The following is a 23858-nucleotide window of genomic DNA, read 5'->3' on the forward strand; positions in this document are numbered from 1 at the left end:
TCACTGGGCCAGGTTGGTGGCTGTCCTGGGGTCCCTGCATCTCCCAGAGGACATGGGACAGTCGTGGTGATACCCCCAGAGCCAGCATGTGCACCTTTGGGGCATTTTTCCCATCATTTTTCCTCATGATGTGGTGTCAGGGATTTGAGAGGCTGTAGCGGAGACCAGGCCTACCTCCTGCCTGTAGTGAGGTGTACAGCATTTCCAGATTTGCTTCCCCAAGGTTCGCTCTGGGATGTCCAGACCATGGAAAAAAACCCATGCAGGGGCTTTGGGATTGATGGGCAACCTCCTTGGGGCTAACAAAGGAAGGCTTCGTTTTGCTGCTGTGTTTTTGGTGGGATTCACTCAGTGGTTTTCATGTACATCCGTACCTCTTATTCCTAAAGCAGCCTGCGTGCTTGAAACCAAAACATCAAAGTAAAACCTTTTCAGGAGGAACTTGCTCATCACAAGCAAAGGCTCCCCCAGGTGCAGGGCAGGGCTGCAAGGTCGCCCTGCAGTGGCTGTGCAGGCGGGGGCCTGCGAAGTGCAGGATTTGCTCTCCTGGAGCTTTGGGCTTCGCTGCCACTCATGCAGGCAGCTCCCCGGCACGGCGCTTGCTTAAAAGGCACCGGCTGGGGCAGCAGGAGGAATCCGGGCCTGTAGGAGGAATCTGGGCCTGCAGGGCACAATTACCCACGTCACCGCTTGCCGGGACGCTGCCGTTAACACCCTTCCTCTGGTGGAAAATCTCTTAAGCCCCGAGGACCGGCGTGAAACGTCACACTGTGGTGAGCATCGCTGTGCTGGGGATGTGGCCGCAGAACCGATGGTAGCCTTGTGGCAGGGTGCTGCAGCCCAGCAGGGGAGGACAGGACTTTTTGGAGTATGCGTACATTGAGGGGAGGAGGTTGGGACGGGTTGGAGCTTGGGTGTTTGAGAGGTTCGGGGTTTGGTTTCGGTTTTGAGCTCTCTGTAAAAGCACAAGGCAGGTCTGAAAGGGAGCTGAAAGCATCTCCCCGTGTAGGATCGCCCCAAAAGATGTTTATCTAACGTGTTTTCAAGGGGAAGTGTTTCACAGCGTCTCTGAACAGTGGTTCCACTGCATCGGTGCCATCCCAGGTAAGAAAACACTTTCTTATCAGGGAAACTGTAGCAGGCAGAAGTTAAACCTTCTGGGAGGAGCGATACCAGGTACAAGTGCTGGCCAGGTTTGTCCCTGCACAACTTGTGAGATCTCTCGAGCTGACAAATGGAGGTAGCTGAGCAGTGTCAGGAGGGAGCACAAAAGGGAGGAATGCAACCTTGTGTGCTGGGCTAAGTCCTAGCACAGTGCTGCGAGTGTATTTCCAGGAGGGGAAGCCTCAGCAAACAAACTGCGCATGATTTGCTTTCCTTGTATGCCAGAATCAAGGGCCCCGATTGTGGAGCACAATCCTGCCCTTGTAACTCATCCTTTATCTCTGGGTTGGAGCTGGGCACAATTGTGTCTGTGTCTGCAGGACACGGAGCAGGGTTTCAGTAGCTGTGGCTCACAAAGACATCCTTAGAGAGCTCCTCAGCCCTGGTAGGGGCTTGGAAGAGCTCAAAGGAAAATACCCCTGAGGAGCTTTAGGCATTGAATGTTCATCATTGCCGGCTTGGGATTCGGTTACAGGACTAAGATCTAAATGTTAATTCTTTTGGGGACGTTATCAGCTCTTTCAACAGATGCAGAATGGGGCTGTGGTATGAAAGCAGCAGCCAACCCTGCAGATAAAAGCCCTTTGAAGGGATGTTTCTTAGGGAGGAAACTTGATCAGAGAGTGCAGAGTAACCGCGAAGGTTTTATTCTGAGGGACACGGGGTGGCTAGACCTAAGCCCATGGCAGTCCCTGCTCTGCAGGCACATACCAAGGCTGTGGGCATGGGTCTGCTCCCCGACCCTGCCCTTCTCCATCACCCCCAGCATCCCACTGCATGGAGCCAAAACTGGGAGAATCCCATCCCCATGGGAGGAACCGGTGGTGGTGGTGTGGTGGGGAAGCAGGGCTGGTGTCTGTGTGCCATGGGGAAGGAGCTGGCTCGTCCCTGGGAAGAAGGAGGTGCAGCACCATCCTGAGCCCTGCTATTGCTGCGGCCGGTGGCCGCTCGGCACAGTGTCATCGAGGAAATGCGATTTAGATCATTGTCCTTTCGTGGCGGGTGGGAGAAGGGAGGCAGGGGCCCTCATCTCTTCAGGGGATCCATTTCTCTTTAAGCTTTTTAATTAATTTATTTTTTCTTATTCACCCTTGGGGTGGTTCTGAGTTTTGCTAGCCTGGATGGAGGAGGGAAGCCAGCGAGCCTTGTATCTGAGCGTCTCCAACATGCATCCACCCTTGGTGGCCTTGGGATCTTCATCCCTCTTGTCCCTGCTACATCCTTTGGTTACTGAGCTCCTGGGTTGGCCGTCTGCTCCCAAACCCATTCCTATCCAGTGACCGTAGAACTTGTCCTCCCCTCCCAGTGAGATGCTGCTTAGAAAACCCCTCTGAAAGAATATATATATATATATATATATACACACACATATGAAAGCACAATCCTTTTTAAACCCCAACATGGGACCAAACGTTTGACCCCAGTTCAGTGGCACCCACTCCCCTTTCCTGGGGGAGCTGTGCTGGTGCAGTTGGCACCCGCGGGAAGGGTTTCCTTGGCAGGGTGGTGGCTTTCCTGCTTGTTGTCCCTCCCGGCTGCGGGAAGCAGCTCTCAGAGCTCCCGCTTGTTTTGCTTCCAGGGTTTGACGTGGAAATACCGCGCTGTCACATTTTTTTTTTTTTTTTTTTTTTTTTTTTTTAGACTAAAGCGATGCCTGTGGTCCCCAGGTCCTGGGGCTGACGGCTGCCACTGCCGCCTCAGCTGTGGATGCTCCCTGGGGGCCTGTGCATCGCTTGCTGAAGGGCGCTGGGCTTTTCTGAGGAACTTCTGCCAGTGGCTCTGGCTCCTTTAGGTGGCACTTGTGCCACTTCTTCCATGGCTCTGGGTCAAACCGAGCTGCTTTATTCTCCCCTGTGGGCCACAGCCCACGTCCCGGCTAAAGGTCTTACCCTCCTGCCCCTCGCAGGGGAAAACACAGCGTCCCAAACCAAGCAGTCCTCTTGGTATCCACGCCAGCCCACGAATACCCATAGCTTATTCTTTTTTCCCCTGCAAGCTCCGTTTAAGCCTAATCCAAGGCACTGAGCTTATGTCAGGAGTAAATAAGCTCCGTTCGGTGACTTCTGCTACACATGAGGTCAGGCAGAATGAGCTAATGCTCCCTCCTGGCCCTGAAATAAATTAAATGCTCAGAAAGCAGAATTTGGTCCTGCAACTTCTGAGCTGCTCTTGCCTTTCCTTTCGGAGGAGCCGGAGCCCCAGGACCACCTCGTGCCCGCTTAAATGCGTGGGGGCAGCTGCTGGGGTGCTAGAGTGCTGCAGGAGGCTGCACAATGCAGGGTGATGCCCTCGGTAGCATTCAGAGGGTAATTAATCTCACCGTACCAGCAGTGGGCTGGCTTCCCCTGAAATATTGTTCTGGTGAGCCCCATGTGAGATTTTTAACAATTGCAAAGCTTGTTTCTATTATTTCCTTATTTGTATGAGAAAGGGCTGGTTATAAATGAACTCGCGTGCTTATAAAAGCCAGCAGTGGCATTGTCCTGCTCTCCCAAGCCTCATTTCGTCCCCCCTTTGCCAGCACTATGCATGCTGGTGGAGCTGCCATAGAATTTTTTTTCATTTTTTTCCCTTTTTTTTTTTTTCCTTTCTTTTTTGCAGCCAGGATGTTTTTTCTTGCCTTTTTATTGTTCCAGTGACCTAGCAACTCGGCTGCGGTGGAGCCCTGCCAGCAGACTTCCTCCCCGCGCCGTCTGACAGTCTCCAGCAGCACTGCCCTCGGATGGGAGCAGGAGTTACACCGACAACAGCCTGGGTCCAGCACAGCTTGGCTCTGCCCTTGCCTGCGTTGGTGGCCCTGCCGCTGCCTTCCCGCCTGGGAAAGCTTCGAGGGGACTTTAAAATCCCTGGAAAGAGGAGCGAGGAGTAGTGCGTGGGTGACTTTTCCTCTTGCACCGCTGCAGCAGAAAAGCCTGGAGGATTTTGAGAGGGAATTAGGTGTCTGCAAGCTGCTTGGTTCTTGCTCAGGGAGTTTTTCGTGGAGTTTCTGCATGGGTATGGGGTCTTCTGGGGAGTGCGAATAATCACGAGACAGCTTATTGCTATTAGAAGTGGGCTCATATTTGAAAGTGTTTTCCAAAGATTCAGCAGTAAAACAGGACTTTTTTTTGTTGTTTTGTTAATTCAGTTGCCAAAAGCTGTATAAAAGCCAGACCTTGTGACCAGAGGCTTAAGTCGCTGCTCTGAGCCCTGGGATGGTGGGTTTCCAGAAATATAGGTCCATGGGATCCTAGGGACCTGGGGATTAAACCCAAATTGTCTGAGCAAGTTGAGCACAAAATGCAGGTTTCCCAGGCTTGAGCTGAGGCCTGGGAGGCTGTGCCTTCATGGAGCAGTGCTTCGGACACCAAAACTGAAAGGCTGGAAAGCACTGGGTAAGCAGGACGGCATCCTGTCCCTCTGCAGCACATGTTTTGTCCTTGGCCTTTGGGAGTGACTCTGACTGGCGTGTGCTCTTCATTTTGGAGTACCTCCTCTTTGCTGCTCCACAGTGCTGCTCTGAGAGCAATTACTGATTTTTTTTCTTCTCTTACGTTGTCTCAGATCCCTGGGCTTTGGGATCATGAGTGTGGAGCCACTAAAAAAGGTAGGAAGCAAAAGCAGCACTCTTGATCTTGTCGTGGTCCCACACAGGAGCCCCACAAGGACCACGCTACTGTCCCCAGCCCCGGGGCAGCACAGGCAGATGGACACAGAGAGGCAGACACTGAAATCCCAGCTGCTGCCACCCACGCCAGGGACCTCGAAACTCGCAGCCTGCAGAGCTGTGGCTGGTGTTAAGCTCCATCCCGAGCTGCTGTATTAAAGTTTCCGTCACCTTTGGTGGCTGGATAAATCCTCCCTATTTATTCCTCGTCGTGGAGGGGAGAGGGAGCCGCGATGCCGGAGAAAAAATTAGAATTAGTAAAAAGGGTTAAGTGCATGTGGTTAAAAACCTCTTGCATTCTTCCCGTGCTTAGTGCACACGAGGGACCTGCTTGAAGCAATATTATCGGCGTGTTTACGCTGAACTGACCGGTCTCAAGCACGAACATTTTTTTTTTTTTTTAAGCTCCAGTTTTCCTCCTCCCCCCTGCCTCGGGCTGCTCCTTTCAGGGCAAGAACAAGGAAGGAAATTGAAAATCCCAGCGCGCCCTGGACGGTCCAGATTTAGGGCTGCGGCTTTTGTTCACACAACCTCGCTTGGCTCCGAACCGGCCTCCGCCCTTCATCCCGACATCCGCAGCCGCGCTTCCCAACGCAGCGCCCGGGGGCCGGCAGCCACCGTGCCCCCCGCTGCCCTGCCTGCGGCTCTGCCCCTGCTCCTCCTCCTCCTCCCTCGAGCCCACAGCTTCGCCTCCGGCCAGCCGGGAGTTTTCTAAGTTTAGATGACTTTTTTCCCCACCCCGAGCCTGGGGTGATGCTGAGATGATGCAACCCCGCAGATGTGGGCTCCGCAGTTGTGGCTGCGCTGCCTCTTGGGGAGGCTGCTGTGCGTTCACATCGCCCTCGGATGGTCCTGGGGTGGCCACAGCCCTCCCGAGGATGCCTGTGAGGTGGCGCAGCCGCTGCTGAGTGCTTGCGGCGTTGTGTTTTTTGGTATCGTGCTGTCCGACGGCCGAGGACGTGGCCAGGGCTGAGCCTTCACCATCCCTGCAGCAGTCACCTCCTGGCCAGGGCAGTGCCTTGATTGCTCACGGCGTGGCTGGACACCCAAAATCACCAGTCCCCAGCAGGTTGCTGCACGTTTCCAGCAGTTTCACAAGGTCCAGCCAAGCCAGGGCCTTGGGAAATCTGCTGGAACCTGATCTGTTTGTCCTGGCCACGCCGTGAGTCGGCTCCCCCAAACCAGCTGCCTTGTTATTGCTTGCAAAGAAAAAGGAGCTCCCAGCCCTGCTCTGCCTGGGGAGCAGCACTGCTGGTTTTAACGGGAAACGCAAACACTGGGCCCGCAGGTGGCGCGACGGCTTTGGGCTAAAGTAAAATATTTCTCTTGACAGCTGTGGTCGTGGGGAGTTAAGAGGCAGAACCCAGTTGGCAGCTTAGCTTGCAACAAAATGAGTGGTGACGGGTCTGTACCCGAGCTAACGGGCTGCCCTGCTGTAAGCCTGCGATGAACAGAGGAGGCCAGGTGCTCCCGTGTGTGGTTTGTTGGAAGAACTTTGCATCTGGCCCATCCTCTCCAGGGAGGGCCATCTCTCCAGGCGAGTCAAGGAGAGAGAGAGGTTGTGGTGGTTGTGGGTCTCCGGAGGTCTGCCCAGCCCAAAAGGGTTCCTTCCAGCAGCTGCTGCTGCTTCACTTTTCTTTTTTAAAGCTTTTATGGAGAGGGGAAGGGAGAGAAAGCTGTTGTGCTGCCCTCCAACACACCCAGAGTTTTTGGCAGCGGGTGGACTCGTGGGCTACAGTTACAGGCCAGGTACTGACTTGCAAGCATCCCACCACGACCTGCAGGGTGAGCTACCAAAATGTGTCTCCGTTCTTCTTGTGAGTTCCCAACGAAGCTATAGCAGATGGAGGGAGGAGAGCACTCCCCAAACTGCTGCTGGCTGCTGAGCCACGTCCTCAGCCCTTGTCCGGAGCCTGGTGGGGAGATGTGTTTGTGTTCCGGAGGTGCTTGCGGCTTTTGGAAATCCTGTAGAGCATGTAATGCCTGTTGCCTTCCCTGGGAGAAGGCAGTTCTGCATCCCCAAGATACCGCAGGCCCTTGTGCAAGGAGGGGGGAGCTTGCTGCTGATAGCGCATGGGCACGGCGGGCAGCAAGCGCTTTGAGGGCAGAGCAAGCTGAGCTAAAGGGTGGTGCTGGCCTGGGAACAAGCATTTATTCTGCAAACTTGTTTGTTCGTTTTCTGTTGAATTGAGGAAACACTTCTGGGTGAGGACAGAAGTGTGAGTTTGGAGCGGCCTTTTCGCAGGAGCAACAGCCCAAATCTTTTGGGATGGAACGGGGGCTCTGGCCACCTTAGCTCACAGAAAACAGACCTGAAGATCAAACCTCTTCCCTATCTTCTTCGTTAAGTTCTGATAGACACTGGCACTGTTATGCCAAAATGCCTCTCACCTTAGGGTGCGGCAGTGCCTGGATGGCCGGTGTCATCCTCTCCATAAGTTTCTCCCCTTTGTCCTATGATGGGCACGTGGTGCCTGGCACCAGCTCCGGCTGGCCACACCACGTGAATCTCCAGTGGTTATTTGCTTAAGATTATTTCTTTTTCTTTTTTTTTCTTTTCTTTAAAGATTTATTCCTCCTATCACACACAAAAAGCATGAGGGTGTTGAGTGGCACTGCTTCTGCACCTAGAGATGGGTTTCGATGTTTGGCACCGCTGACTGGTCTAATTCACACTGGTGTGAATCCAAAAATAAATTTCATGGCTGTGTTTTGATTATGCAACTTTTTCTCTAGTGCAAATGAGCTCAGAGTTTGGCCTCGCTGTTACTGCAGTAAGCTGAGCCTGCACATCCAGCACTGATGGGATTTTAATTTTTCCTCGTTATTCCTTTCAGTCGTTGACAGCCATCAGGTGAGGAGAATTTCGGACACGGCAATGAGGACTTCCAGCTCTCTCGTGGGTGACGTGGAGCTTGTGACGATGCTGGCCAGCAGCAGGGCGCCAGGGGCAGACCATTTCGGTTCCCCCACCAGCACTGGGGCTTTCCCCCTGCCAGGAGCGGGGGGCACAGCGAGCAGCCCCCCTCCCGGTGAGTGCTGAAGCTCAGGTTCCCACACCAGCAGGACAGGGCTGTGCTGATTGCCCTGTCCCCATTTCCACTTTTTTCTTAACACCTCTGGGTGAAATAAGTGTCTCACTGGGATAGGAATGTAGAGGTTGTCTTAAATTTTTTTGTTCCTCATTTTTCCCCCTTTGAGGACTTGAACAGGAGCTGTCACATCCCAGGCAGCTGCCCCGGCTGCCAGCCACTGTTTGTCCTGGTGGGAGCACTCCACGCCTCGCACATTTGTAGTGGTTTTAAAAAAGTCTGGGTTTCTCTTGCCATGCAGACAAATACAGACAAATTTTGAAATCCTGACATCCCTTTTTTGATGGCAGAAATCCCTTTTTTGATGACAGAAGCCCTCTGTTCCCAGCAGTCCCCCTAGTTGCATGCGCTATGAGAATTAGAGGAAATGTGGGCAATGCTGCTGTGACCCTACTTAGTGCATGTCGTAGTGCTGGGTACCGCTGTGGGTGATGCTGCTGCAACCCCATCCGAGACACGTTAACCAGGTCAGCAGGAATATTCATTTCTCTTCTTTCTTGCTCTTTGTAGCCACTGGAAGCCAGGTGAGAGGCAAGAGGACGCTGGCTTCTCCTGGAGACCCTGCAGACACAGAGACGATGCCAACAGCGGGGCCAGCCTGGTCCTTGTCCCCAGCTTCACGGTCTCATAGGGTGCTCCCCAGCACCCCCGTGCCTGACTCCCCGGGGCAGCCCTCGTCCTCCCACCATGCTCCCAGCACCCAGACTGGTGTGAGCAGTGCCACGCTGCACTCCGGGGACGCCACGGGGAGCTCTGCAAGCCCTACGCTTACAGCATTGCCTGCCTCTGAAAACACTTCCAGAGGTGAGCTCTGCTGGCCCACGGTTCTGTGTTGTATCTCTAAAATATCTCTGGAAGCCAGGGACCTTCTCCCACCATGCTCCTTGCCCAGGCGCTACCTTTCCTCTCCCCCGTGGTGTGGTGCTGGTTACGTGCCTGAGAAGCTTTCAGATGCACAAGCTATGCCCATGATCACAAGCATTTTCTTGCTACAGGAGTAGGGGTGTGTATGGTTCCTACTGCCTTCTAAGGACAGTTATGGGCTATTTTATGGAAAATCTGAACTTTCCACAGAAATGCTGATTTATTTATTTATTTCAGTGCTTGTTATTGTTCTGATGGTTAGCTGAAATTCCTGGCAGAGACCAGGAAAAAGCATTTGGTCAAAAAACCCCAACATTTTCCATTACCCACCCCCCCACCCCCCCCAAAAAAAAGGCAGGTAGAACCTTGGGACCTTATCAGTGCCTTTTCATCAGGGTGGGGGCCCGTAGCAGCACAATCTCCCCACTGGCCCACTGCTGGCTGCAGAGCAAAGCCCAGCTTCCCACTCAAACCACGCCGCAGCAGGGCCCTGTGCTTCAGACCCGATAACGGGTTCCCCACAGGGGTTCTGTGGGGAACAGAGATCAGCCCCAACCTCTGCAGCCTCCTTGGTTGACTTTCCCTGGGCCTTCCACATCTCGCCTGGCTTTGGGAAGCCTGGAGCAGGCAAGCTGGTTACTCCACCATTCGTAGACTTTTCCATGGGGGCTTCAGCGCGGTGCTTTCGTGGCGGCAAGCCACGGTTCTTGCACATGCAGTAACTCGGGTCTTCCTGAATGGAGGGGATTCATGCCTTTCCAAAAGAGCATTTTGTCCAGATTGAAAACTTCCTTTGCTTAATATCCATACATGCAGTGTAAGCATCTGGGAAGAAAATGGATCCATCTGTTTATAATTTCATACATATAAATCCAACTCTTTTATTGTGCCGTAGCTGCTGGAAGCAGCTACCAGCCGTCCAACAGCTCAGCATCAGAGAAGAGAATTTGGGGGTTTCATGCCACCAACTCCTCCATGTCCACGACAGCCACCAGAGGTGTCGGGAGGACGTTACGGTCTCTGCCAGCCAGCACCAGACTGGCCCATGCAGCAGAGATTTCCACCTCTGGTATGGAAACCATCACCTCTCCAGACCGGACCCGGTCCCCTGGCCCATCGGTGGGAGCAGAAGCTGGTGGTGGCACGGGTGCCATCGTATCCTCCACAGCCCTGCTGCTCGCCCACTCATCATCTGCCTCGGGCAGCGCTGCCACGTGTGAGTTTTGATAGCTAGCTGTATAACTCAGAACATTATTTAAAGAGTCTTTATAAAAAAAATACATCCTTTCTATTTTAAAGAAAGGAGGAATAATATTGTACTTGGCACATTCTGTACGTTTAAAAACATTTCACAGAAGTGAAAGTATGGATAAATATTATTCTTGTTGGAAGAGGAGGATAGATTTTTTTGTTGAAAACTTTCAGTTAATTTTGCAAGCAATTACTTCAGGAGTTCCTATGTAGAAACCGTTTTTTTCCTTGTCCTAATGATTTCCCAGTAGTAAATATTTCTGTATTGAATATTCACACATACATTGTCTGTACCTAGCGATACCGGGACGAAACCTACCCAGCTGTTTTAGTTTATGAGGTTTTCTATTTCCTCTCTGCTTTTTCAGCTTTTCACAGCAGTCATGGACCCAAGAGCATACCAGCCACAGGAGAGGCAATGCTGCGCTCAGACGTGTCCCCCGCACTCCCCAGTGTGGCTGTGGGAACACTGGGGTCCCCCTCGAGCTCTGCCACCAGCCCTGACCCCTCCAGCAGTTTGGGACAGACCTTGTCCTCCTCGGTGGCCAAGGCACACCAAACTGATGGCTTGCAGGGAGACACAGACCTCACTGAGCATCCCCAGGAGCTCACCAGCTTGCTGTCTGCCTCTGAACATGTTTTTACAGGTAATGTGGTTAGTCTGAAAGATGCCTGCTTTGTGGCTGGAGTGGGTTTTGCATCCCTGATCTTCATTTTTTTCCCATAGGTATCACCATCAATCACTGTTGGATGTATGCGTATTTTTATTACTAGCTGCACTGGAACTAGGGGAAGGGTGGAAGTTGTTTTCAGTTTTGAAAAACCGCAAAGTAGCGGTGCCCTAGTTGCTATTGAAGTTCCCATACTGAGAAAAGCAGCCATTGTTTATAAATACATATGAAAAAAAGACCACTCATCATATGTGCAACTCTGTATGCATAAGTCAAATCTGTTTTTATCCTATCTTAGGCATCAGAAGCAGCCGTCAACCAACTGACACATCGACAGCAGAGAAAGAAACCTCAGCTTCCTCTACCACCAGTGCTTACGTTTCAGCCGCCACCACCGGGAGCGGAGGGAGGCCACCAAGGTCTGTCACAAACAGCAGCCGATGGGCGACAGAAGTCTCTGCTTCCAGCAGTGGCGTGTCCAGGACCTCGGGCACCATCGGATCCTCACCATCTTCTCCTGTAAGAGTGACCTATGGAGCGCGTGGGGCCAGAGAGACCACAGGTTTCAGCCAGCCTGTGGAAGAGCCTTTGCTGCCACACTCTCACTCTCCTGCAGAAGGTCCTACAGGTGAGCTCGAGTTAGAGGTGAAGTCCCATTTTTATGGGGAGTAAAAGGAGGGTAGTTATTTTATCCTGCACTACCTGTGTATCACAAAACATTACAACTATGTTGAATATACCGTTAAGAAGGATGTAGCATGATTTCTGGGTCTGAAGGAATTCAGCTCTTTCTCGAGGAAAAAATTTGGTTTAGTGTTTTTACCTAAAAGGCACCCATGAAAAGTTTCCTTAGGCCAAGAAAAATAAGTTACTTTCAAATCATGGTAATTTTTTTTTTTTTTTTACCATTTCCAGTTGTTATTGCAATTTCATAAGCAAGGGAACTAAGCACGTGGGGATTCAATCATGTCCCTGCAGTGCCAGGGACTAGGCTTCAGGTCCTGCGTTGCACCCAATGGACCATGCTGCTTCTCAGAAATGGAACCAGCTCAACGGATTTAGGGCAGCTTTGGATGTGGTCTCTGAGGTCCTTCAGGCCATTCTTTGCTCCTTGACCCTGCTGTGGTGCTAAAGGAATCTGAGCCCACTTCTTCAGCCATGACCTTCACACACTGCTCAGCGTTGTGCCTGGTCTGAACTAAATTCCTGCCTTTTCTGGGTTGTTAGGATATGTGTTTGTTCTAGCAGCAAGGAGTGCCCTCAGGCACTTAATGGTGAAATCAAGTGCAAGGCATAGTCGTTCAGCAGTTTTTACATAACAGCACTTTTCCTGGCATCAAAACACATTTTTTTATGAGACAGATTTCTATGGGAAGGAGTCACATCTTTGGAAATTTCCTGTTTTCCCTGGATTTATGTCTTCTCATATTCTTCTACCTGTGCATGTACTCACTGCCTCTGGGTGCTACTGGAAGAAAGCTCATCTGTTTATTTAAAGTTTTACATACGTAATTTTTTTCTTGATCGTATCGTAGCTACTGGAAGTAGCCTTGTGTCATTCAGCATCCTGACAACGGAGAGGAGAACTGATTTTGACGCCATCAGCTCCTCCATGTCCACGACAGCCACCAGAGGTGCCGGGAGGACGTTACGGTCTCTGCCAGCCAGTACCAGACTGGCCCATGCAGCAGAGATTTCCACCTCTGGTACAGAAACCATCACCTCTCCAGACCGGACCCGGTCCCCTGGCCCATCTGTGGGAGCAGAAGCTGGTGGTGGCACGGGTGCCATCGTATCCTCCACAGCCCCGCTGTTCACCCACTTGTCATCATCTGCCTTAGGCAGCACTGCCACAGGTGAGCTCTGACCCCGTAGGCCTCAAATACCCGCTGTGTGGAGGAGTGAGGGGATGTTACGAGGTGCTGGACAACGCTATCAGGTGTTATGGAGGAATGTTTCAGTGTATGTTAGCTAATTTTTGCATATAGTCACCAGAAAAGCCCAGCCTTATTGCAACGAGCTGCCTGGCTCCCGGCTTGCTTTATTGTGGTTTCTGAGGTAGCACCATTTCACGGCAGGCCTGCTGGCTGTGTGGGAGGCAAGGCCGGTCAGCCCTGACTCCACCCAGGCAAACGAAGGCAATATTTATGGATCCCATACAGCACAGCCGTGCTTTGTTTCAGGTACCAGGGAGTTACAGGGTGCTGTAGCCCCATCTCACTTTGCCACGGGCATCATGGGGCGCACAGGACAGACTGGAGCAGTGTGGAAGGTCGGTGAGCACACCAGTGCTCCCACCTCTTGTTTTTGGTGCCCTCTTCAGGGTGTCGTCCTGTGAGCAGCCTTCTCCCTGACCCTCAGGTTGGAAAGGCTTGTCTTTGCAATTGGCATCTTCTCCCACCTTGTATCTTCCTGAGGGCGGTGAGGGAAGAGGGTGTGCCTATCTGCTTATACTTTAATACGTATAAACCCATTTTGCTTTGTTGTTCTCCAGCCGAAGGAGCTATAACATCAGCCAGGGGACGAAGCCTGCCTGATACTCTTCTGACCAGCATGCCCAGCTTGGTGACAGCCACCAGTGGTGGGGAGAGGACTGTGGAGCCCATGGTGGACACCAGCACAGGCAGCTCTGCTCCTGCTCAAGCCAGCACCAGCTCCCTGGACGTTGTCCTTCTGCTTTCTTCAGTGACAGAGCCCAGGAGGCAGAGAGAGATTTCACAGAGCAATGCTGACCTCATTGAGCTTCCAACAAAGCCACTGCCCGTGTTTCCTCCTGGTGTTTTGGTGCCTTCATCCTCACCAAGTGCTTCAGGTGGGTTGTGTGGGTTCCTGATTTGCCACGAAGGGCCCCTCATCCAAGTTCCTACCCTTGCTTTCTGGTTTTAAGCTAGATTTTCCATATTAATAACCCCAGTTTTTGATGAAGGAAGCTTGAGCATTGCAGGGCTGGTGAGTTACTCACCTCTGCATTGAGGCGACACTTCTCTTGCCAGGATGCAGACAGCCTGGCAGCTTCTCAGGGCCACATGTACATAGAGCAAGTGTTTGAACTCAAGCATGAACTCAGCTGGGTTCCTACTGCACAGCTCTTAATATTCCAGCATGACGTTTTCAAACATCTTTTTATTATTATTATTATTATTTTTATTATTTATTTTTCTCCCTACATTTAAAATTCTGCCTTTTTCCCAGAGCCAGCACATCCTGCACTCCCTGGCCAGGGATAATAATATAATAAATATATGTATCTATGTCTATCTTTGCTTTGCAGTTCCAGAGAGAGGGCGGTGGCTTTCTGATGTTCCTACTGAGACTACGTATGTCTTGACCGTGCTCTCCACCCATGGGGAGGGGACATCTCAGGATGAAGCTAACCGTGGCACATGGAGGACAGAAGTGGAAAGCCCCACATCCCACCCAGGCACGGTCGGAGAGCCCCACTCTGGCCCCCTCCCATCCTTCCCAGCATGGTCTGGAGGGGGACACGTCTCCTCTGACTATGCAGGGTACACAGAGCCCAAGGTCACCCTTTCATCCAGAGTCTCCACCTACTTCTCAGCCTCCAGTGAACCTTCCAGTGAGTCTTTCTGAACTTCACAGTCGTGGCTGAATTAGGACAAAGCCCCCTTCCCTCTCCCCCCAGCTCTTCCATGGGCTGATGTTTCTACCAACACCATTCAGAGCTGTTGTGGGTGTTGTGGATGTTATTTACAAGCTTCAGCTCATTGGTATTATGTGTCTGCAGCTGTTGGCGTTTAACAGAAGCAGTCTCAGGAATGTGTCCTGTATCTTCTTGCTACAGGAGACATCTAATACCTGCCTGGGTTGGGGTGACAATTATAAGTAGCCTAAATATTCCACTGTGACTCTAAGGGTACTGATTGTGCCTGTATATTTAAACACTCCTCTTCCCTTGGAGTACGCTTTGTATGTTAAATCCGTATTTAAGGTAATAGATATGTGAGGACTACCTAATCTGTGTTTAATCTGTATTTATATGTGCAATTTTATTAATCTGCATTTCAAACTAGAATTGCTATAGAGCTCAAGAGTGCTGTCTGATCTGTGGTGGTAAAATCAAACACCCGATTTTCAATCCTATTTCAGCTGTGGGAAGCAGCCATCATTCCCCCAGCAGCTTGAATATGGAGGAAGAGATTTCCAGCCCCTACACCGATCCCTCGTACCGTTCAGCCACGTTAGCTGGTGGTGGAGAGGGGACGCAGGTGACAAGCGGTGATCTGGCCCATAGCACAGAGAGCTCCGCTTCCTACACAGAGACCGCCAGCTTTTCAGAGCCGATTTGGCCGGCATCAGCAGACCAGAGTGGGACAGTCAATGCCTCAGTTGGCAGCGCGGGCTTCGCAACAGAGACTCTCTTCACACATTCTTCTGAGATAGCCACTGATTCGTCTTTCCAAAATGATCTCACAAGTAAGTTAGTGTGTCCACATGTGTGTTTTTTGAGGGTAAGAGGGTTCCCATTGTCTTGCATTTATCTATGTTGTGTTCAAAGCGCTCATTCATTGGTACGTGCAATGCCACCCGTGGCATTGCAACATCTGGGAGATGTTCTCATGTCTCCAAATGCTGACACAAACAGAGGCCTCAGAGCCAGGTCCCTCCTGGCAGGGTACTCATTCCAGAAGTGAAGCCCTGAGCCTGAGCAGTAGCAGGAAAACTCTCCTGTTTTGATGGTCGTGGTATTTTTTTTGCATCCTAACTGGTTTGTTGTGGGTAATGCTTTCAGAAGTGTTTCATGCTGTAGGTCAGTATAAATTAAAGAGTCGGTAATAGAGTTACACCAAATTTTGAAATTTTAATATCCTATTCTTTAATTTTTAGTGATTGCTGAAATTATATGTACATCCTGAAATTCATATTATAAGATTGACTGCTCCTTTAATGCTAAATAATCTGAATTTTTGCGTACTGTTTTGCTACTCATTTAGGATTTCCTGACTGCAAACTTTTCAGTCAATGAGTTCATGATAAGCTGCAAATTAACGTAATGTAATAATTTCATCCTATAGAGGCATGGAATTCACTGTGTCTAAAAAGTGTCTAAAAACAAACCGACTTAAGAAGATGGATATATTTTAGTTTGGAAAGAAGGATAAGAGGGAGAGGGTTTTATATGAGTTTTATAAATAATGAGAGATAGAAAGAGCAGATGGGTTTTCCTGCTTAGCTTGCCACAAAATATCACAGAACGATAAGTGCTCGGATCACATTAAAAAAGCAATACTGGAAGAAGAGATTTTTTTAGAAACCTGCACTTTTCATGGGAGTTTTGTGTCTGTTAAAGTTCATCGTTTTAGAATGAGCTAAGGAGTGCAGAAGACTCCTAATTCAATAGCCACACTTGGATTGTGTTTTAAACTTTTAGATGAGTGTGGGCCTATTTATAGACAAGAACATTTCATGTATTTATCACATAGTTTTAATATGATATCAAAATACTTTAATTTTATTGTGTCATTCTGGTGTATTTTGTCCTTTACTCCAGGCTTTTCAAGTAGCCATCAGCCAGTCAGTAGCCTCGATGCTGAGAAAAGGACCTCAGTTTCTCATACGGATGGCACATACATTTCAACCACGTACACCAGAGGAGGAGAAAGGACCCTCCTGTCTATCTCAAATAGCAGCACCTCTGCTGACTCCTCTGAAAGTTCCACCTTTTTTTCAGAAATTTCCAACCCTTCTGACTCATCAAAATCTTCCATGGCACAGGACAGGAGGAGCAATGCATCCAGCAATGGCAGTTTTGTTGAACCATCTACGGAGCCGTTGTTGGTGCACTCGTCCCAGCCATTGACTTCTGCTTCTGTAGGCAACACACAAAATACGACTCTCTTCGATGCTGACTCCGAGGTGTTGCCCACTGGCAGATCATCTCTATCTTCATCAGCATTTCCACCCTCTTCCTCAGCGTCACCGCTGCATCACTCGCTCACATCAACACCACCAACAACTTACCTGTTGGCAACATCAGAGCCACCCGAGATGCTCTCGTCCTCTGTGATGGCATCTTCAGCTCCTCTGCAGGCTTTGTCATCCTCTTTGTCCACTTCCTCACTGCTTTCCTCATCTTATTCATTACCATCGTTACTGCCTCTGTTTTCATCAGCATCATCCATCTCACAGTCCGACGACAGCGGTCGAATAAGCACCCCCATAGCTACGACTGTGGTCAGGCGTGTGCCCTCCACGGCCGCCGTGGCTGGCAGCTCACCCCGAGAGACCAGCAAGCATGGTGGTACTCGCCAGCCCCCAAACACCACCACCTTCACCTCCACTACGTCTCCCCCGCTTCCCACGGCGCCCACGGAGCAGCTCGGTGGCCGCATCGCATCCACGCCTGCTCCCACGGTGGTAACAGAGAGCACCTCACCGAGAGCCGCCACCTCCCAGGGGGGCACCGCTGGGAAGGCACCGCCGCTGCTCACCACAGCCAGTGAAGCCCCGCGGGCAGTGCTGACAGATGCTCCCCTCAGCACCTCACCAAGTGCAACAAGCCACAGCGCCATCGTCCCTGCAGTAGCATTGACCACGGTGAAACCCCTTGTGCTGACAACATCAGCCAGCCGCTGGCCAACCCCGACTGATGCTAGCACCATGAAAACCCACAGAGCTCAAACACCTGCTGCCACTAAACACGTTTATACCCCTGGGGAAAGGACAGAAGCTACGGATCTCACCACTGCAATACCTAGTAAAGTCACCAAGGAAAATGTGCCTGCTACAAGTCCTCCTGAAGTCCCTCCAACCATTAAGACCACTGTGAGCATAAGAACTACTTTGGCTGCTACCAAACGCACCACCATCCCTCCACCAAGTAGCACAGCTGGCGTGAGGACATCTCCAGCAACAGGTAATGTGTCTAATGGTCCTCATCAGTGGTGGGGCCAGCAGTAGCTGGGTCCCACTTGAAGGGTCTTTGAAGGGTTACTTATGTGTGTATGACAAGTCCGTTTTCAGCAGCATTTGGGAATAAGAATTCTGTCTCCATTCTGGTATTTTTAAGATAAGGGTTTAGCAATCATGCTGAGCTGCTGGGAAAAAAAAAAAAAAAAAAAAAGAAAGATGAACATCTTGGTGAATGTTTCCGATGGAAATGTTAAGCTGAAATTTGGGAATTTCAGAAAAATAAAGCTGATTGGCTTTCCAGGTAAGCTTAGGATGCACTGTATATTTGTCATGAAGAATTGAAGAATAGACCAATCTCTCTCTTATTCGGGTGAAAAGGCACTCAGTTGGCCAGCACTCAGTATTTTTGTTGGAAGTTTTTCTGTTATCGTGACCTATGGCCGGTCTCTCCCCATCCCACTAAATAACCAACCCCTCAGGGGCCTGTCACTTCTCCCAGCATGTTACATACCATGGTCTTGCTGAGCACGTTGTGGCAACCGAGATTGTCAAAGAGAAGCCGAGAAACATCTTATTCAACCATTTCAGATTTGCTTTTTTATTACCTTGTGGTCCAGGAGCGTTCTGTGAATCCATAGTGATATTAGAGGTGGGAAGGGTTGTGCTCGGGCACAGTGTTCACCCCGAAGAACCCAGGTTTGGCACGAGCAGACATCTCTCCTCGCATGGCCAAAGGGATGCTGCCTGAGCAGGAGTGGGGGCTCTTGGGATGAGGGAGCGTACAGGAGGTGGCAGTGGCAAACTGCAGCACGTTGCGAGGAGTCTAGTGGAGAAGAGCCCTGTGGAGGAACAAAGGTTTTCATTTATCACTGCTGCCAGGCTCCTTATCTTCTCAAGTAAATATATTTAGCTGTTTTATATGAACGGAAATCGATTCTGCATTTAAAGTTCAGGAGGCTGACCCTAATGCCAGTGTAGGGTATTGTGTGTACTAATTGCATTAATCTCAGTGCAATACTGGCAGTAGTGTATATTCTACAAGTAATTAAGCATTTAAAGGTTATTTCTTGGGCTGATTGGTTTTAATTATAGGTATGGATTCATACCAAAAAAAAAAAAAAACTGTAGGGGATTTTTTTAAATCAAAAACTAACGTAATGGATCCATTCTACAGAGTGATTCATATGCTTTCCAAGTTACTCTTCCCTCTAAATACTGAGTTTTGCCATTTGCCAGAATGAAAAATATCCTCCTGCTGCCTCGTGGGATGCTTTGTACATGGGCATCTGCTGCTGCGAGAGAAGGAACTGCTGTCAGCCCCACCACGCAAAGTGCGTGCTGAAGTACGGGGAAGCAACAGCAGAGGTTTTAAAATACACCCACTTGTTTCTGACTGCTCAGGTCAGAGACACCAAGTCGCCCTCTCGATGATGCTGAGGTGGCCCTGCCAGACTGCCCAAGGCACGGGGATTATCCCCAGTCGTTGCCCCGAGGCAGGGGTCAGCTCGGGACTGTCTGGGCTGCGGGGGCTGCGTGGTGTCACGGGCATCGCAGGGGTGTCACAGATAGTGCATGTGAGCTTGTGGCCCCTGTGCTTTGTGCTTTAACCACAAAGCCCAACCTTCCTGCCTCTGTTAGAGCGCTCAGCAGGAACTGCAAAGCAGATACGTACCGGTGGCACGTGAGCCGTCCTGCTCGTCTCGTAGTGCCGTGTCACTGACATGTCCTGCCCCCACTCTGCCCTTGCACGCCTGTGACGCGTGCTTGTGCTCCTGCAGGCAGTATGCACAGTGAGAGGAGCCATTTTGACCAGACATTTTCTAAATTTTTGTTTTTTTTCAAAGGGAAATATTGGGTATCTTCAGAATTTGCAGTCTGAGCTGTCTTGCTTAAAAGTTTCTGAGGCTGCCACCATTAATTCCCTGAAGCACCGTGTTTCCAGATGGCGTCTGCTCCCCAGACCCTTGCACACCCAGCAGGCAGTGGCTTACCAGGACTTTGGGAAGGAGCCCTTTCCCACGTGTCTAGCTCTGCCTGCTGGTCCCTTGTTCGATGTCCTCGTCCAGAACTGTAGCGTTGGTTGTCTTTGAAAAGCGTTCTGAGCCCTGCAGAGGAGCAGTGCTGCTGGGCGTTAATATTAACATGGATCAACGCTGGTTCCCAAGGGCTTTTGGATGAATATTCAAGAGAAAAGTGTTTTGCATTTATTCTTTCAGCTCCAGCAGAATAATTAAAAACAGGATAAACAGTAAGTGCAAATGATGCAATGAACCATCTGATAATGCTCAGGGGGTCACAGGAGAGAAGCCAAGTTGATCTTTTTTAGCGTAACAGTTGTTGATTTTTGTGATTCTGTAACTATAGGCTGATCTTTTTTTTTTTTTTTTTTTCCCTGCTTTCGCAGATGTGGATAAATGTCTTTCCAACCCTTGTCCTGCATTGGCCACCTGCAACAACACCCATGGCTCCTATGTCTGTCAGTGCCCTCTTGGATATGAGCTGGAAAAGGGAAAGTGCAATTTGGGTAAGAAAAATGAAAGTGAAAAAACAAGGGAGAAAAAGATGGAAATAATTACCTGTAATCTTCTAAGATAAACTAACCTAGGCTCAGACAAATTCAGAGTTCAAGGTACCCCCCAACTACCACTTTTACAAGAGCCTTTAGCGTTTACACAAGTGCAGTGTCCAACGCGTGACCAGACAGTGATAGGTAAGAGTTTCTCAGCCTGCCCTAAAAACACACCAGCAGAGCAGTGAGTTCAGGCTTGTTAGTAAGGACAGATGTGCCACTTCTGTTTCTAATGTGTTTTACAACCCCAAAGCAGAGCAGTGAGCAGGGCTGTTGTGCAACCTGACTTCAGTGGGCTCAGCCACGTGCATAAAATTAGGAGCCGTGAAAGCCTTTGTAAGATCAAGGTTTTGTTTCTTACCTTTCACGTTTTCTGTGCAGCACAGTTATTATTTGAGCTCAGGTTCTGGCTCCCTCCTTTCTAATAAAGGTCTTGAATCCCAAGGACTTGCAGTGTTCTGTTGCAAAGGGGAATTTGTTTTGCTGGAGTTTCTTCTGACCCTTAATCAGCGAGGTTTAAAGGCATGGACATTTTGCTAAGCGGCATGACTGAGGTGTCCCTGAAGGGTGTTTTGAAACCTTTCTTCATGTAGGAATGTGTCAGCTTCTAATTTAGAGAGTTGTTTTGGTTGTGCCCTGGACCGGTATATGGGCAGATTATGCAGATACCATGAAGGTGATTCTAGTCTCATTTTTACCAGGAGTTGTTACATTAGAGCTGTCTGATACAAAATTTGTGGTGAAGATAGACTCTGTGGATGGGAAAAAATGGGAAAGAATTGGAAGCTTTATAATGTTATCTGCAACTGTAGTTGTTTTTCTGGTGGAACATAAAACTTGAGCTCTGAGTTCTCATTTCCACTGAGTATCTCATGGCACTTAATACAAGATTTAGGGATATTATCTCTCCGAGGCTGAACAACTTGGATTATTGCATTCTGTTGCCATGAATCAAGTCTGAATCTAAGCATGGAAAAATGCATCTTTTGGGCCTCCTTTCAAACGTCATTGCTCATTCTGTCCAACAATTTAAAAAGAGAAAATGTCCTTTCTACAGTGTTTCAATTTGACTTGTCGGTTTGCTTTCCTTCCACTGGAGGGAGGGATAAAAGATTTGATGCATCTAACCTGAGTTATTATAAATTAGCTTTGGCACTTGAAACCACCTTGCCACAAAATTTCCCCCTCTCTCTCTGTGTTCAGAGGTCCTTTTAAATGAGCCTGTGTTGCTTAAACAGCTTTGGTTTATAGAAAGGATGAATGTGTTCCAACTAACCTTAATCTCCGTTTTAGTAAGAATATTCATCGGCCAGGTCCCCCTGAAACCTAACATTACCCACGGGAAGTACTCAGATCCCAAGCAAGTGGAGGGTGAAATCCTGGCAATGGTGAGTGCCCCTGCTGGGTGGTGGCAGCGCTCCTCGTACGGTTGGGACAGGCAGCCACAAGGCTCTCTGGTCTGGGCTTAGCCCTTTTAATCGCTGAACCATCCTGGTGTGGTGGGAGCTTCTAAAACTTCCCAGGTTTCTAAAGGGTGTTAATGCTTCTCTGAGGTCAGACGTTGGAATGGTGACTCTGGGGCTCACAACACTCACTGTAAATCTCCCGTGTGCCTGCCGGCTGTGGTGGCTTGGACTGCAGCTGGTGGCAGCTCACTCATAGCCAAATCCCATGGGACGAAGGGCAGCAGCAGAGCCCAGCCGAACATACGGTGCTCTCAGCAGTATTTCCCAGCTATGCTTTTGCAATCACAGTCAGTTCAGAGCAAGCTCTGGGGGTGATGGTGGGTTCCCCATATGCTGTGCCTTCACCCGTTGCAAAAAGACCCCTGGGATGGGGATATATGTACATCTCTGTGCATTATTTAGGCAGATTATTGCATGCAAGAGTTCATCCAGCCATTCCTGGCTGCAGTTCATCCCAGCTCTTTTAGGAGCAGGTGGTTTGGAGATGTAGCAAAAGCAGCGGGGCGCTGGGATGAACTACCTGGGTGCTGCCAGCACTGCTTCTGCTGCAAAGGGAAAGCAAATGCCTGTGTCTGGGGGCTGTCCTGGACCGAGGGGCCTGCTCGGAGCCATGCTGCTCTCTCCTCACAGCTGCTCTCTCCTTCCTTTCAGCTGGATGCCTCGCTGTCAGGCTTGCCTGGGTATCACCACTCCACAGTCAAAGCCACCAGGTAAGGGGCCATGAGGAAGAGCGACAAACAGCAACGGTTGCCTGAGTATTCGGGGTGATCAGCTTGAGGTCCTCATTTTGAGTCAGACCCAGCGGTGCTGTACTTAATGAAATCAAGCCCAGCAATAGTGCAGGGCATGGGAAATGCCTTTGCACCCTGGCCATCTCTCCTGGTACCGCTGCTGGGGACAGCTTGCCGAGCAACAGCCTGAAAAAAGTTTGTGCTGCCCAGGGTGGGTTTGTGGCTGTTTTCACAGTGAACATCCAGCACCCCATCCAGCCCCAAATCTGCCTCTCTGTGTGCAAGTTTGTCCTGCCTTTAAAGTGAGACAGAGGTCTGCTATGATGCACATCTTTCTCTGTCTGTACGCGGTATTGTCTGTGTTAAACATTGCTTGCATTAATAATTAGCAGGTTGTTAATGTACTAACAATGGAATCAGACTGACCCGTGGTACTCAGGGCTGTTTTGTTTTGTTTTCTGTTAGGGAGGCAAATTTTGTGCATGTTTCAGTGCAATCCACGTTCTCTTTAGCATCCAACGTGACTTTCTATGACATTGTCGGCAGCGTGCAAAGCTACATTCGGGCTTGCAAATCTCCCCCCGATCCCTGCCACTTCATCTCCAGCTTGAAACCACTCCACAGAGGTAAACAGCATTGGAGGGACTGTGATGGGAGGGTGGGGGAACACGTTTTGGTTGGCTCCTTTTATAAAAGGGGGAGGAAGATTTTGGCATTTAGCAAAACCCCTCTGAAAGTTTTAGTCTCATTTCAGTGGGAATCATCTGAAGTAGATGTTTTAAACTGCTCACGTGGCTGTGAGTTGGAGAAACAGAGGGGTATAAAAGTTGTTCACCATTTGGAGTTTTTGGGCCAAGAATCATTTCTGTACCAAGTCCTCCACCTGCTGAATGTGCAGAAGGAGAAGCCCACCAGTGCTGGGCAGAACCTTTTCCAGGCTTGGCCCCAGTGGTGCTGCTGCCCCCATGCCCTGCACCTCCTGATCCTTCCTTCCTGAGGCAATGAGAGGGGTGATGTAGCCGTGAGTGATCCTGGTGGGATGCCAGGAGTGAGGATGGTCGGTGGCAGCAGCTACTTTGGGTGAGGTGGGAAGCCTTGGCCAGTCGTTCTGGCAAAGTAAACGTGGAGACGAGAAATCCAATGTGGGATTTCATTTTAACATGCTGTATTTTAAAGCCACACTCTACTGTTGTGGACTGAATCAATTTAAATGGCTTTAGTGAACCAGCTCAAATTATACTCAGTGGTTACCTCAGTTACAATGCTTCCGGTAAAGTCTACTTCCTCACTTAAAATAAGCAAAACTACTAAGAAACAAATTCTATTCTTGTGTAAGTACTTAAAGAAAAGATGTGAGATCAAACAATACGATGGTGCTCCCAGCAGGAAGGGGTTTGCAAAAGGGGAGCTTCAGGTGAGTGGCACATACTCCATACGAGCTCCTGCTTCTCATGAAAATGTTTTCATTTGTTGGTTCCATTCTACCTCCCAGTAAAACAGGTAGATTGGTGACACAATTTCCGTTGTTTACCCC

At 49.9% G+C, this 23858-nt stretch overlaps 1 protein-coding gene across 1 annotated transcript in view; it reads left to right on the forward strand.

Moving 5' to 3' along the window:
• Positions 1-23858, forward strand: part of HEG1 (heart development protein with EGF like domains 1) — a 44807-nt gene that overhangs the window by 6301 nt on the left and 14648 nt on the right. The window contains exons 2-15 of the mRNA XM_035536741.1: positions 7648-7842; positions 8413-8706; positions 9662-9982; positions 10386-10664; positions 10987-11316; positions 12224-12544; positions 13183-13500; positions 13960-14265; positions 14796-15122; positions 16198-17562; positions 19963-20082; positions 21421-21515; positions 22245-22303; positions 22790-22950. Coding sequence (XP_035392634.1) covers positions 7648-7842; positions 8413-8706; positions 9662-9982; positions 10386-10664; positions 10987-11316; positions 12224-12544; positions 13183-13500; positions 13960-14265; positions 14796-15122; positions 16198-17562; positions 19963-20082; positions 21421-21515; positions 22245-22303; positions 22790-22950 — 4491 coding nt within the window. The remainder of the gene's footprint in view (positions 1-7647; positions 7843-8412; positions 8707-9661; positions 9983-10385; positions 10665-10986; positions 11317-12223; positions 12545-13182; positions 13501-13959; positions 14266-14795; positions 15123-16197; positions 17563-19962; positions 20083-21420; positions 21516-22244; positions 22304-22789; positions 22951-23858) is intronic.

The sequence above is a fragment of the Cygnus atratus genome, chromosome 6 (assembly GCF_013377495.2).
Source record: "Cygnus atratus isolate AKBS03 ecotype Queensland, Australia chromosome 6, CAtr_DNAZoo_HiC_assembly, whole genome shotgun sequence".
Lineage (NCBI taxonomy): Eukaryota > Metazoa > Chordata > Aves > Anseriformes > Anatidae > Cygnus > Cygnus atratus.